Source organism: Uloborus diversus, chromosome 1 (assembly GCF_026930045.1).
Source record: "Uloborus diversus isolate 005 chromosome 1, Udiv.v.3.1, whole genome shotgun sequence".
NCBI classification, from domain to species: Eukaryota; Metazoa; Arthropoda; class Arachnida; order Araneae; family Uloboridae; genus Uloborus; species Uloborus diversus.
In genome coordinates, this window is record NC_072731.1 from 13034127 (window position 1) to 13050617 (window position 16491).

The following is a 16491-nucleotide window of genomic DNA, read 5'->3' on the forward strand; positions in this document are numbered from 1 at the left end:
AAAATCTTTTTGAGAAAAACACTTTTTTGTAGCTCAAAAACTACACCTGAAAGCATGTTGATGATTCGTTTTGATCAAAACTTTAACATAAGGAATTTTTAAAAGATAATGGGTTAAAGAATATAAAAGCTTAACAATCAGAAATTAACATATTTTGAAGACTTTTGCATTCCCAACAGTCCTTCAGAACCTTACTTGAAAGTCCATCCCCAACCCCCTTTTAAATAAAGATGCTAAACATTAAATGAAGGCTTAAACTAGCACTTGGTAATGAAAAAATTTTTAACTTTATGATGTACACTCTGTAGACTTTTTATGATGTAATTTCTTTTATATGAATTGAAAACATTTCATGTAGCAAAAATAATACTTCTTGTGTACAAATTGCACAGTTCATTTTCTTTTAAAAATTGAACATTCTTCAAAAAGCATATTATGCATGCAGGTAATTTCATTCTTACATTTTTTTTTTGGTAAGAATTAAAAAAGAACAAATGAGCAAATTCAAAAAATATTTCTGAATACTTCAACTGCTCTAACAAAAATATACCATAAATATATACAACTTTTCTGACATTAGATAACATAAAAATTTTACATCAACGAACCTGGCGAGGAAGAGGTGGCGATCCGACATACCACTGTGAAAGAGCTCTCCACACAGCATCTGGCACAAGTTCAAAATCCCTACCTCTAACAACAGGTGGGTTTTTCCTAAGCCTTCCTCCTTCACCAGTCAGGAATATAACCTAAAAAAATTGGTCAAACCTCTTTTTAAACAAATAACTTCTGAGGCTTATTATTTTTGTCGAAATTGTGAGACAGAGGTTTACTATGATTACTTTTTTAAACATGTTTAATAAACAGGGTTGCCAACCTTAGAGAAACAATTTAAGTAGCATCTGTGGTGATTTTGAGGAGCATTTTAAAATTTTTGTGGAGCAATTCGGTATTTTGCAGGGTTGGCAAAAACCCGGGTTTTTTTAAAAAAGCCCATGGACCCAGGGTTTTTTGGGTTTTTTTAAATAAAACCCAAAAAAAAAACCAACTAAAGCTGGGTTTTTTAAAAGAAATGTGGGTTTTTTTTGTCTTTTTTTAGGGGAAAGGTGGGGTACTCGTAGCATATTGTAGCATAAGTATATGGACAAAGTACAAAAATTGTCTTGATAAAAAAAGCTGGAAAATTCAGCGTTTTCAGAAGAAGGGTATAAAAGACGACAAAATTCAAGAATGGTGAAGTTTCAGATATTTTTAGTTTCCATGATTACCAACAGTTAAGGCAAAGTTACTTCTTGAGTGATAAAATCTATTGTTTATTTGTTCATTTTTTATTGCGACATTTTTTTTTGTATTTTACTTGATTGTATTTCATTTTGTTATGCAAAACTACTGTAGAACCTCAAGTAGTTTAAATCCCTTTTTACTGAATTCCAGCCTAATCAAGACATTTCTTTGAATTTTATGTTGCCTGTTTTTCTATTTCTGTGTACAGAGTAAGAAATATTAAACTTTTTCGTAAGATAATGAAAATACTGTACATCCTATTCCGTTTTCTGTCCGACCATTTGTAAAACCTGTTAATTTCTAAAAAAATACCTTGTTTATTCGAGATTTGTGACGCGTTGGTTTGCAGAAAATAATTCACATGAGAGCCTTTTAGCTAAAGTAGTATCCTTTGTACAATCTGCAAATACCGAGAAAATCTGACGTGACAGGACTTAGTCAAGATAATTTGAGTTCCTTATTGACCTGTTGAAGGAAAAAAGTTAAATATATTTATTTAAAATCTTTGAAGCATTTTTTAATGCCCTTAAGAGTTAAGAAATACTATTAAAGTTCAAAATTCATTTTCTATGTCCATTGCCTATTGTGAAGAAGAAATAAAAAAGAAGTTTAAATTGTAAAAGTATTTAAATTATTTTAAAAAAAAAAGTTCTCAGAAAATTTTAAAAAACCCAAAAGTGGGCTAAATAATGGGTTTTTTTAAATGGGTTTTTTCAAAAAAACCCATTGGGTCCAACCCAATTGGGTCCAATCTGGCCAACCCTGGTATTTTGTCTAAAAATCAGTAAAAAAAAAAAAAAACATTAAACCTCATATCTAAAATTGTTTTTGAGCTTTGATAATTATTTTAAGCAATAGCATAAGAATAATTATCTTTACATTAATAACACTTTAACCCTATAACATTAAACACTATGTCATGTACTTTAAACACTATATGTCATGCTTTCAGTACAAGGGTTTAATTTTCATATTTGCATGCCTAATAAACTAACAAAATATAAAAAAGTAAAGTTCATTTTATTAAAATCTTTGGTAAGCCTGGACAGAATAAAGACTAAACAGGAAGGAGCAAAATAACTTCTTTGAGGAGCTGCAAAGTTTTGCTAATTTTGCGGAGCAGTTGACAACCCTGTTGATAAGTAAAAAATTTCATCCAAATAAAATTAATGGATTTCTTGAATTAATTGTGATCAATTCATTAATTAATGAACATAAAAGAACACACTAAATGTTGATTTATACTACTATATACAATCAGAACAAATTTTTCAACACAGGGGCATTCATATTTCCTTCCCCCCCCCCTCCCCCCAGCAAGTTATTCATTTCCAAAAAGGTGCAAAATCTTATATTAGAAACATACTGCTTACACGATATATTAATTTCACTTAAGGGGGTAGAGCAGGCATGGAATGGTAAGTTATACTAAGACATTAAAAATACTAGCCACTTGAAATAACCAAGTTCAATAGGATAAGTTGCAATGATTTTTAAATAAACAATTCGACTATTAATTCAAAAACCTTTTTTTTGAACTCATTAAATATGCAGATGTACAGAATAACAAAGTTAGTTAAACTATGAAGCTTTTACTTTTTTTTTAATCAAACCACTAACTCGAGAGTCATACAACATCAATTAAATTTGAAATATTGCATTTAAATTATCTCTTTAAATTGCAAAATTCCCATATGAAAACTATTTTGCAACGCTTTGAAACTAATGTTGTATCCTAAAAATTTGAATATTGAGTTTGTAAAATAATACCATAAAGCAGATACCCCCCCCCCCCAAATATACTTAAAGCAGATACCCCCCCCCCCCCAAAAAATATACTTTTATTCAAATAAAAGAGAGAGAAAAAATAGAACAGAGAGCATACCTTCAATGTATTAGGAACAATTAATGAAGAGTTGTCAATGGATGTTGGGCGTTGTGGCACATGTGAAAAGGTGCGCCGATGAACATTTGGTGAATGATTAGGTGTTCTGACTATCTCAGGAGGCTAGGGAATAAATATTAAAATATTTACAAGAGAACTTCAAACAAAAGTTTTGTTAGCATTGATATATGAATGTTTACATATAAAATATTTTTAAAGGACTGTAAAAACACTTATTTTCGCAAAGGTTTTAACTTTTGCAAGCCTGCCATAATCTCAAAAATTTAAGCCTTGTTAATTTTTTTTCTTTAGACTATCTGTTAACTTCTTTTAAAATTCACGAAACTTTCAGCTCGCAAAATCCATGATATAATTTTCGCCAAACATTGCAGCTTGCGAAAATAAGTGCTTTTCAGTATTTTGGATCATTCTTATCATATAGCGTAAAATAAGTAGTTGAAAGTTTTCATAACATAACCTTCAAATTACATATTTTCAGAGGTAATTTGAAGGTTAAAGGAATTCATAGGCAGTGAGAAACAAAGGGATGTAAGTGCCAAAATTAAATTTCGAAACCACCAGTTCAAATGATAGGAGAACCTCTCTTCTGTGTTGGTGCAAGGGATAATAGTAGCAGCCCTGGGTAGGTTCTGCAATATATCATGGGGGGGGGGGAATCAACACGAAACTTAAAAAACTCCACTTGCATCCCTTGCCACACTTAAAAGGAAATAAGCTGCATAATAATAGATTTATTTACATTAAATGCTTCAACAACTGCAAAACGTTTTGCAGAAAAAAAATTTCAAAAATGGCATAAAATCAAAATTTAAAATTAAAAATTTGGAGATAACCAATACAAATGGTAGGTGGACCTCTCCTCTGTCCTGGGGCAGGAGATAACACTGGTAACCCTAGTAATGCTGCTGTACAGCATGATTTTGATTTTTTTTTTTTTTTTTTTCAATGAAAGCCTACCTAGGATCAGAACTTTAAATGTGATTTACTGGAAACTTCAAATGATCCACTTTCATCCCTTTGCTTCTCACTGCCTCAATTCAAATTTGAATATTACATCAATATTTACACAATAAAACCTCATTCACCTGCAAAGTTGTATTTTTCTTAGACGAAAACAAGCCATTCCCATATTGTTCAGCATTGGGTTTGAGATTTCCGTCACAATTCAATGAGTTGAAAATGCTGTTAATGCTTTCACTTAATGTCGAGGCAACATCTTCTCCAACAGTTGTCACGCTCGATAAAACAACATTTGAGCTCCCATCGTCACTCTGAGCGACACTGCCTTCGACGCGTCGCTGCATCTTGCTGTTACGCTTGAGACTGCCCGATGGAAAAGTGGGCGTACATGAGCCACTTGGTATTGTTCCCTAATGTGGCATTTTCCAAATCAAAACATTAAAAACACAGAAATTCGTAAATTAGTACTACTGAAAATACAAAAGACATGTCTAATGATACTTTAGTAAAAAATAGTTGTAGGTATTTTGAAAAATGTGGTACATTTTAGTTTAAAGGATTTAAATGACATTGTAATGGAAAAATAACGTCAAAGTAAGTTTGAAAGTGTTTCAAAACTCAATTCATTGAATAAGATGAGATTAAAATAAACATGCACATTAACTAAGGCAAGGTTTCCATAAAATTTTCCAATTTACAAGAAATAAACTTAAATTACACAAATCATCAACTTGAGAAAATGAGAAAGAGAAAGAAAAAACATTACTTTTAAAAAAAGTTGCATTTACTAAGGAAGACAAAGAGAAAGATTATTTATACTATGTTCATATAAAAGATTGAATGAAAGCAAACAAACAGGTTGCCAGAAGGTGTGCCACTTTTCAGGAATTTATTTGAATTTAAAACAAAAAAGTAAACCAATACAATTTGCATTTGCCATCTGCTAGGCATAAATTTGTTCTTGGTCAAGCCAAGCACATGATTGAAATCACTAAATTTAGCTATTCTTTATTAATATCTAGTCGATATTGCCTGTGAAACCAGTATAGTACTTATAAGTATGCAACCTTACAACCCAAATCTCTTTAGTAACCTTTAATTTTAACTTTTGCTTGGTGTACTACGCAATGCTCCCTTTCATTGGTGATGTATTTCTCATTTGTCTCCTGCAGCTTCAAAACCTCAAGATAACGGCTCTCATATCTTTTTTGAACTAGCCAAATTAATATATTATAAATTTTTTAAATCATGGCGAACAAATAACCAAAAATCTTTTAATTGTGTCTTCTCGGCTTTTTGGTTAACTTTCTACATCATTTATTATAGATTCAAATGTAATTATCAATGTCAAAAACAAAATACAGTGAAACCTGTGTAAGTTGACCACTTGTGGTGCACTACTTTAGTGGTCAACTTAAACAGGTGGTCAACTTATAGAGGTTGAATTATATGATATAGATACCTGAAAATAGCGGTGAACTTAGACAGGTGGTCAACTTACAAGGGTGATCAACTTCACAGGTTTTACTGTACTAACAATTTTACATTGAATTCCTGAGTTTTGAAATTAACTCTATTTAATTACTTAATTTTGAATAAGCTGCCTTCATCTGCAGATACACTTATATAACAAAAAGTATTGGGGCACTTTTAAAAATTTTTGTTTTTAGAATTTCATGAGAAATAAGACAAATTGTTCCGTAACATTTGTCATGCAAAAAGTTCTTCAGTGATTATTTTTCAGTAAAAATTAAATCACCCATGCCTTTTGGAGACCAGCAGAAGAGTAAAGAAACCCAAACAGATTCTTGAACATACTTCATCACATTGTAAATAGCTAGGAATAAGCTGCAAATTTCAGAAGTTACTATGTACAGTAATTTTACAGACTTTTGTGAAAGTGTCACTTATACTCAAGAGGTTTAAGTGTTTCTTTCAAAAATATCAATTTTGTTCACAAAACAGAGCTTTCCATCAAACTTTCAGCAAACTTAACAACATACAAAAGAATAATCATAACTAAAATTTGAAATAAAATTGTTGAAAATTTGATGAAATATGAACATTTGAAGCAATTAATTTCAAACTGTGCATGGGCAAAAGATACCAATTTATAGCTTTCAAAATTTCTTAGTAATTTGGCAACGTATAAAAAAAAAATTAATTTGAATTTTGCCATCTTGAATTCAAATTATGTTTTTCACAATCAGGAGTGTGTGTATGTATGTATGTATGTAAGCGTGTGTGTTTGTGTGTGGGGGTATGTGTGTTTGTGTGTAGGGGGTATGTGTATATGTGTGTAGGCATGTGTGTTTGTGTCTGTGTGCAGGCATGAGTGTGTGGGTAGTTGTGTGTATGAGTGTTTGTGTGCGTGGGGACGGGGTATGTGTAGTAGGCATATGTGTTTGTCTGTGTGCAGGCATGAATGTGTGGGTAGTTGTGTGTATGTATGTGTTTATGTGTGTGTATGTAGGTGTCTGTATGTATGCAAGTGTGTTTGTGTTGTTGTGTGTGTGTGTGTGTGTAGGATATGGATGCAACCCGGACACAGTTTACGCTAGAGGAGCAGCATCGTGAGGCCGGTCGAAAGTGGTGCTGCAGTGGGAGGCGGGGCGAAAATAAAATGATAGCATATCAAAACAGTCAAATGAAAGCAATAAGCTATCATGATTGCTCAAAAACAGTTGAATATCTTCAAAATTTAGATAAATATCAGCGATCTATTGAGCTCAATTTTAATGATGTAGGAAATGCAGTAAATTATAAAGGCTTGCCCACAATTTATACACTTTTATCATGATTTATACTAAAAGATTGCAGGTAAGTGTTACAAATATGTGATACATCCCTCAAAATTCATCGCATATCCAAGAATAATTGAACTGTAACCAGCCGGTGTTTTCATTCTGAGATTTTTTTTTTTTTTTTTGTTCCCAAATCTACTTAGATGGGGAATTTTGCAACTTATAAATAGCTATATCTTTTATGGATGAGTAGTAAGAAATTAATTGCTTTCAATGATCATATTTCATCAAAATTTCAATATTTTCATTTCAAATTTCAGAATAATTATTCTCCATCAAGTTTTCTGAGAGTGTGGTAAGGTTTGACGGAAACTCTGCATGTTATGAGCCAAGAGCATATGAACAAAATTGATATTTTTGAAAGAAATGCTCATTACCTTGGTGAATATAACTCATACTTTCACGAACATCTATAAAATCATTGTGTATAGTGTGCAAACTAATAGCTAAAATTTACAGCTTATTCCCAGCTATTTATGATGAAGAATTTTTCCCAAGTCATATTGAAAATACTTCGCTGAAGCATACTTTTTATGCAACAAATGTTACAGAACAATTGGTCTGGTATTTCTCGAGAAATTCTTAAAAATAAATTTTTGAAAGTGTTCTAATACTTTTCATTAAGTGCATTATACGTACAGTTCAGTTAGTTCAGTCAGTAAAATTCCAAAAGAATAGTTTTCAATTAAGCCACACTTAGCTAGTATTTTCTTAGATTAACATGGTTTGTATGCACATGCAAAGGGTCAATATCATTGATCATAATACAGATTTGCATTACTTTCAATTAATGGCTCAATTTTTGATTTCAAACGAACCAAAGTCATTGAGGTTTTTGCCTTAAATAACAAGAAATTATCTTCAATGCAATAGAACAGTTTTTGAAACATGAAAGAAATATCACCTGGTAGTCAATGTATTCATTCCAAGAAAGCCACCAATCCATTGATATGAGATACCAGTATTGACCAACTTGCATCCCTCTTCGCTCTTCTCTGTCAATCCAAGATCTAAATTTAAAAACAATTTCCTCAATTTACTTTCATTCTCCTTTTAACATGCATCTAAATAACGCAGTAAAGCAAAAACACTATTAAAATAATCACTAATAATTTTATGAAAAATCAGTATTTTCTGAGTGATCTAAACAATCCACAGGATGGCTACTAAATACTATTACAAATATTGCGACATTACATTTAACAAAACATAAAATAGCAAGACATACCACACCCTGTCCACAAAAGTGACACTACTCAAAATGACTAAATCAAACGTACAAGCTATTGATTTAATCTCTAAATTTAATGCTCTTTCTTGCCAAAGAACTAACCGAAACAATAAGGGAATAAAACTCTTATTTCCTTTTTGATAACTTGCACCGTTCTATTACCCATATTCTCTTCCACAGAAATTTTATTTGCAAAATCTTGTAAGTTTTTCCTGTTTTTTCAATAATTATTTTGAAGTACTTCCCTTTACTAACTTAGCAAAGATGACCAGAGGAAAATTATCTGCATTATTAGAAAGTTAGCAATCACAGAAATAGAGAGATTAAAATATTTTACCAAATGATAGAATATAACTTAATTTTTTAGAGTGTGATAATATTTAGTAGCTATCCTGCATTTAAGACATGATGACAGGATTTTTTTGTTCATTTAAACAAAAAATAATGAATAAAACTCAATACATATATATAGAACATTTATTGATCTCAATTTAGCACACAAACATACAAATATCACGCAGAAAGAAGTAAATCTAGCAAATTGAAATCACCTAATGATATCACCTTCTTCCTCTTTATTATATGGACGAAGACCAAAAATAACGTGGCATACCTGATTTTGAAGAAAAAATAAAAATCAAACGAAGTTATTCCTTTAAGTAAAAACATTTTAAATGACATTATAAATTGCATATGAGGCAGTGAAAAGCAAAGGGATGTAAGTGGACTATTAAAAGTTTTGAGTAAATCGCATTTTAAATTCAGATCCTAGGTAGCCTTTCATTTTAAAAAAATTTCAAATCATGCTGCACAGCAGCATCAACAAGGGCTACTAGTACTATGTCTTGCACCAAAGTTCTTGCGCCCTTGTTCTCCTATCATTTGTACTGGTTATCTCCAAATTTTTAATTTTGCAACTTACATCCCTTTGCTTCTCACTACCTCAAAAAAATACATCACAACAAATTTCAACATTCATTGTAAACAAATTTCAAGATAACACACATAATAAATAAATTTCACAAATACATACAGCCAAACTTTCTTATAATGAGCCCTAATTTATAGAGAATTCAGATTAAGCAAGGAAGTAAGAAAGATTTGACTAGTACAATATTAAGTCTATGAGAGCAAAACTCGCTTTTAACTAGCAAATCCCGTTTAAAGCAAAGCAAGAAATACAGGGTTCATACTCTATTTGGATAAAAAAATTCCATGACTTTTCCAAGACTTTTTCATGACTTCAATGAAAATTTTCATGACCTCGTTACACAAAGAGAAAAGCACTATTTAATCTCAAACTTGGTAATATTTGGAAATGAGCATTAGCAAAACGGGTTTGTTACGATTTCGCGCGACCGTTTCGGCGCCAGCCGTTTCAGCGCCAGATTTTTGCATTTTGAACTTTGTGAATTTTAGAAATTTTAGTTCAATGAAGAGAAAAGATTTCTGGAAGAAGTATGTGAATTTGGCGCTCTAGAAGCTAGTTAAAATTAATTTTAAAAATTACAGTGTAGGGGGGGAGGGAGCATATGTGATCCACGTATGTTTTACAGCGATAACATAAGGATAATATCTTGAAAAATTAGCAAATAATGCCAGTACAGGTCCTACCTCTTTGTCAATTTTTTATTTATTTATTTATTTATTTATTTATTTATCAATGCTGAACTGTTTTGTGTTTAATCTTTATAGAGAGCAGGGTTACGGGTGATTTTTTCAACATGTTAACTTTTTCCAATGACAAATATAAAAATTCATCTTATTATTAGTTGACAGTTTTTATTTTTTTTTACATAAAAGGTATTTAAGCAAGTGCACAAATTAATGATCAGCAACGAAAAAAAAATCCATTTAAATTTAAGGAGTTTTATATTTAAATTTCATAGAAAAATGTCAATGTTGTCTCCTAACTTATCTACTTCGAAAAACTATGGAGATGTTTCTAAACTTATATTTTATCAACTAATAATAAAAAATAAAACAAAATGCATCTTTAAAAATATTACTTCATAAAACTTTTTACAAAACTTAAAAACAAAAGATACCTTGAATTTTGAAGCAATCTTTGGCATGTTTGTAAGCAGACAATTTCGATTTTTGAACAGTTCGTATTGAAATGGGTCGCGCCGAAATGGGCTTCGCGCCGAATAGTCACATTTCGAGCAAAACGTCTATATGAATGCCACAGCCTCATTGAAGCACTTACTCGTTATGGAAAAAATATAAGTGCACTCTTAAAAAACTAAACTATTCTTATTTGTCTTCATCATATAAATTTAAGTAAAGTAAAAATGCAGTGAAGCAAATATGATGATGCTTAAATGTCTGATATTTCTTTAAAAACAAACAGAATGATATTGGATGGGACAAAGGTTGAATGAGTCATCACTAAGTTTCAATAAATTTGCTTCAAAAGTTACCTTTTAGTGTCAACAGTGCCTTTAAACATCCACGTAACTTGACAGTATTTTGGTTCTTTAAAGTAAAGCCACATAGTTTAGTTCTTTACGTTTCCAAACCAGATCTCTTTTGAAAAAACCATTCAGTAATGAATCAATCTTCTGATTCAAAATTATATTTGTTTTGTTTACAAATTTGCATATTTTCAAATGCATATAAATTAATAGGTACAGAAATTCCAAAACACGATTAATTCCCGACATTGAACGTAGCAGTAGGTCGCATGGATTAGTTTTGCGTGGCGTATGTTGGGCTCTATTGTTTTAGAGCATTAGAATTCCTCTTTTTCTGTAATCTATCGCCTGACTTAAGATCTTTATTTTCTAAAACATTCAACAAATTAAGATAAACTCTGATAAATTTAATAATAAAGTTCTTACGAGTGATGGAGTCGAACTCGCATGCAATTGAATTGCTTTTTTTGAGTGGGCGTGGCAAAACTAAGAACGTGAAACTTTGCTACTACAGAATATGAAACATAAGAAGTGTCGAAAATAACAGAAAATTCAAAATATAAGTGATGTCCAGGCAGTAAAATCACATCGTAAAAAATGGCAAGCGGCTGCAATAGAAGTGGATGCAATGAGATTCCAAAATTCAGATTTGATTTTTGGATCGTTCAATTTTCCACTTTTAATAGCTTTTATGTGCTATACTGTTAAATCACTCAAGATTTCTAATGTTCCTTTAGTTACTGTTCCTTTCTCTTTGTCCAGGACATTTTTTCATGACTTGAAATAAATTTCCATGACTTTCAATGAAAATTTCAATTTTCCATGACTTTTCCAGGTCTGAAATTCTGTTATTTTTTTTCCATGACTTTCCAGGATTTCCATGACCCGTACGAACCCTGGAAATAGTTTTATGGTTCATAAAATATCTACTAAATGCCAGCTGAGCTTATCCTTTGTTGGAAAATTCCCTTTAACACTCTGAAGTCAACCAAAAGTTAGTGATGAGTTTAAATACTGAGAACAAGTGATGTTAGTCTTTTATTTATTTATTTCTTAACTTGTAGACTAAAGTAGTATTTGAAAATTATATCTGTGCCAGTGTTATACTTTCCGTGATATACTTCCAAGAATATTGTAGCTCAAATCCAAGATAATGCAGATAAAAGAAATAATGCAAGTGGCAGTGATAACAAGTCTGAAGAATTTGAAGCTGAACAAACCTCAACAAATTCAAAGGCTTTTGATATGCAGGAAAACTTCATCCAAATGATTGGAAATTGAAAAAAAAAAAAAAATCCCATACAAGATTAGTTTCAAAGAAGGGCAATACTACGGGGGGGGGGGGGGGGAAACCTTCCAGTTTGTTTAATCTGAAACAAGTTGCATTTTCACAGCTTCACATAATTTGTTTATTGGTTACAACTTTTACTTCATTTCCTCGGTAAGTGTTTATTCCTTGTCATTCGTGTGGCTTATGGAAAATTCCTTAAAATGTAAATATAATTAATATACAGTGATAAATCTTGCAATTTTCAGTTTTTGATAGCAGTTAAGCCTGAAAAGCTTCTAAAATAAATTTGTGACAGATATTTTTATACTTTTTTGCCGTTGGTATGCCCTTTATCTTATGTTATTGGTTTGGCTTTTATTGAAGCATGTGAATGACTCAAAAACCTTGGTTGATAGAAGCGTAGCATTGTTAAGTTATTTATATTTGTAAAAATCAAGATTTTGAAGGATTTTAATTTGATGATTAATAAAGAGATTATAATCTGACCTTTACATATTTACAAAAAACACAAATAATGAAGCTATGCTGATGTCATATTTTAAGTCCTACAACCTTAAAAAGCCTTACTTTGTTTTTAACTGGAAAAAAAAAATAATAATAAAGTTTTTTTTTTTTGTAAACAAATGCACTGAAAATGCTTCTGTTTTTGTAGAACAGCAATATGAAATTTGATCAATAGCATTTTTTTTTTCTTTGAACATAATATACACACCAACACTTTTCTGTATTAGTGACATGTACTATGTTCATTTTAGTAAACTCTGGGTTTAAAATAGTTAATAACATAGTTGCTTGAATGCAGTTTTGAAAACTTGACAACAATAGGTACTAGTTTTTCTTTTCAATTATGACCTTCAATAGTTATAAAAGATAATGACATTAATACAAGTAAACGACAACATAAATGCTAACTTTTGAAAACTATGAACATTTATTCGTTTATCACTTAATATGCAAAAATAACGTTTAAAAAATCCAGTATTTGTTTTCCCAACAACTGCAAAAGGCTTTTACTCGAAAGACTGTTACACATAACTGCTAAATAAAGTCAATTTTGAGCACAGAACAAACAAAGAAAAAGTAGAAAAATAAGAGGGAGGGAAAAAAAAGGAAGAAAACAGAAAAGTGGGAAACAATACATAAAACTAAGAGCATAAACTGAGCTAAAATCCATACCTGAAACAATACATTCAAAAACTCAAGAGGCAAAGTATTACCAATAGTCCAAAAGAGATACTCATCTAGGGTCAATGCTCCTGGCTAGAAATAAAGGAGCAAGATAATTATAATAAAGGAGCAAGACATTAGTATATGAACAAGACAATAAATGTATATCGTACAGCATTTCAATCATTAGCGAAGAAGAAACAGTCATGGATCTGGGTGTCTTCATTAATCAAGACTTTAGTTTAGTCTGTAGAGTAGTACAGCAAATAACAAAGACAACAGAATGCTCAGATTTATCAATAGGACTATTTCACATCACTCCTTTACCTCGTTGACAATATGGTGTTGAGTTCTGATAAGGTAAAAGCATTACGAATGATATTAATTTCTTTGAAAGGGTTCAAAGGAGGAACTTTGCTAAAAATGTATACTCTTGAATAAAAAGAAAGTAATAGGGGATATAGTCTAGTCAAGGGCGCCCATAGACAAAATTTTATGTGGGGGGGAGGGCTCAAAAATTTTCCATATGGTTAAGCAGAATATTTTCCCCACGGAAACCGATTTCAGTACTGATTAGAGATATTAAAATTTGACATTTTTAATAACTTATTCATTAATAGCAGGAAAATAATTTTTATACATTTTTGCAAAGAAAAAAGAACTAAAAGCAAGGAAGTTCTCATTTCTAGGAGGGGGGCTTGAGCCGCTACTTGCCCCCCTATATGAGTTCCCTTGAGTCCAGTTATTTGAGTTTATAAAAATTGAAGATATTCATGGGTTCAATCTCAGCATAGATGGTAAAACTATTCAAATCCCATGTTAATTCTTCTCTAGGAAAAATTACTACCTCAACAGGCTGTAGGCAATGAATAGTTTTTAGCAAACTTTTGATGTACCTTGAGAATTGATAAACTGACTAATGTGGGCTCAGAGACTGTTGCTGCTCGTCACTTTTGCATTTGTATACTTATGTTATTTAAAATATGCGTAGACGTTTCAAAAAGTAATAAAAATCATGCTGAAGATAACGAAGATGATCAGAGCTTTCAAACCTGGTGCTGGTGGATAGAGCTTGATATCCACTAACAGGACAAAATGTTGGTTAGAAGATGTCAGCGTTGATTGATTAGCAAGGGATCAGCTACAGCCTTTAAGTTATTAGAAGTTTGAGTTTTGGAAAATTCTCACAGCCTTTTCGAGAGAAAATTTTGATATAAAGTAACATTCGAGCTATAAGACTGAGTTATCGTGAGTTGACTGAATTACCAGTATGGTTTAGAAAACCTTTTAGATGAAAACTCTCATGATTTAAATTTGAACTTTCAGACCTATTTAACTGTTTTTAACATCCCCCCCCCCCATTTATTCTTTTGTTCTTTGTTGCATCCCATAACAACACAAAGGTAACATTTAAATTTAAAAAAAAACATTCAGCGGAATTACCAGAAAATTTCAAACAAAAATAAAACTTTTTCATAACATTTAATTAATTTTACTATGCTAGCAAATTGCTCCAAAGCTAGCATCATTAGGCTTTGTCCCCCCCCCCCTCTTTTTTTTGGAATCAAAACACCATACTTTCTGAAGCAACAGATAAATATCACATTGGGAAATTGGACACAGAACCTTCTGACTGTATGACAAAAAAATTGAAACATGAATCAGACAAATATTTATAATAACGAATCAATTTGGCTCATTTCTGCCCTGCATAATATCACTACTAAAAATTAATTGAAAGAAAGACTTAACTTAATTTTTAAAATGAAGAAACGCAAAAGATCTAGTGCTCATGCAACTTATTTCTGAGCTTGTGTTTTCATAACTGCCAGAATTTAGTTCCAAATACTGTTTGAATTAGCAAAGAAATAATTCAAAGGTGTTCAAACAAATACAGATTGGTAAATTTATCACATACAGTTTGCATATTTACTATCTTCCCATTACTACTTCCCATTACTGTGTTACTAATTACATGTCAACCAATTTAATAAAGCTATCAATATCACAGGATTGTTGAAAAATATGAATAATGCCGTAGCTATAAAGATGCTCAAGTTAAACTGCAGAAAAAAAACCTCAAGTTATGAGGCATCTTAGGTCTGTGAAAAATCAAACTATTAAAATTACTAAATTCCAATTTTTAAAAACGAATCTCAAAAATACCTGGGTGGGATCATGATTGGACATCAATTCCTTTGCCACTTCGGTCACTTCCGACATTGAAAGTAAAGTCTAAAACAAAGCATTATCAAAATGTCAGTTGAATCGTTTTAAATAGCAGATTGATTATTTGAAAAAGTCACCAATGTAGTAGCTGAATAAAGGAAATTAAAATGAAAGTAAAATGTTCAAATACAAATTTGCAATTTAATTACTAAAAACTTATGCCATTTTTTTTTCAACAATTAAGAATTGTTGTTCTTTAAATTAATATAACAGCACAACCCATATTTATATTTTGTTGCAACATTAAAAGGGCATCAGAGGTAAACTGCTAACACTGAGCAAAAAATTTTCGCATTACCCAAACTTAGCATTATTTGTTTAAAATACGGATTGATATCCCTAACCAAGGGTTTTAGTGTGTTGTAGAACTCAAATAAAGTCTTTTAAAAATATTATCAGTTTCACATTGCATTGAATAAAAATGAATCAAAACCATCTCAAGGGAAAACAATAGCATAAAAATACATTTTGCAATGCTAAAGCTCTTTAATTATATTTTCCCCCATTCTTAAAAAATATATTTTTTAATTATTTATTTATTATTATTATTATTATTTACTGAGAAAAATGAAAGTCATTAAAAAATGAGTTATGAATGAAAGAGGGGAAAATCTAATCTAAGAATATGATTAAAATTTAGTGTAGTAAATTTAACAAATGGAATTATGGAATGAACTTTCATTGAAATATTTGTATTTATTATGGAAATGTTACATTAAATGATGCATTAAAAGCATGAGGTTACAGAACTCAGTTAGAAAAAAAAAAATTTTACAATAAAAAATCATAAGTATAATAAATATACTTATGATGCAATCCAATACAAGTTTCACTGAATTACACAAACATTATTTACTTATTTATTACTCACTTTTCAAATGTAAAACAAAATATATATATTTCAATAAGTCTCCTACATAGTATAAAACGAAGTCTTCAAAAAATGTCTGTTTGTGTGAACGCGCAAAACTTGAGAACTACCTGGCCGATTTCGCTGAAATTTTCACAATTTGTTCCTTTAAGTCCTGAGAAGGTTTGCAGACCAGTTCGAAAAAAATTCGATGAATAGTTCTTTTTTTATTCCGATTTAGGCCCAATTTTTGCATAAATTCCAGAATATGGGGATGAAAAATTACTTGCACATATTAATACTACATATCGTTGGGAAGGGTAGAATTTTCCGCATTCTAAGCAATTTGTTT

General features: G+C 30.9%; 1 protein-coding gene across 1 annotated transcript in view; it reads right to left on the reverse strand.

Moving 5' to 3' along the window:
- Positions 1-16491, reverse strand: part of LOC129228017 (ubiquitin carboxyl-terminal hydrolase 32-like) — an 83534-nt gene that overhangs the window by 52725 nt on the left and 14318 nt on the right. The window contains exons 9-15 of the mRNA XM_054862647.1: positions 15227-15295; positions 13070-13153; positions 8737-8798; positions 7859-7964; positions 4276-4560; positions 3170-3292; positions 609-749 (exon numbers count right to left, since the gene is read on the reverse strand). Of these exons, the coding sequence (XP_054718622.1) occupies positions 609-749; positions 3170-3292; positions 4276-4560; positions 7859-7964; positions 8737-8798; positions 13070-13153; positions 15227-15295 (870 nt within the window). The remainder of the gene's footprint in view (positions 1-608; positions 750-3169; positions 3293-4275; positions 4561-7858; positions 7965-8736; positions 8799-13069; positions 13154-15226; positions 15296-16491) is intronic.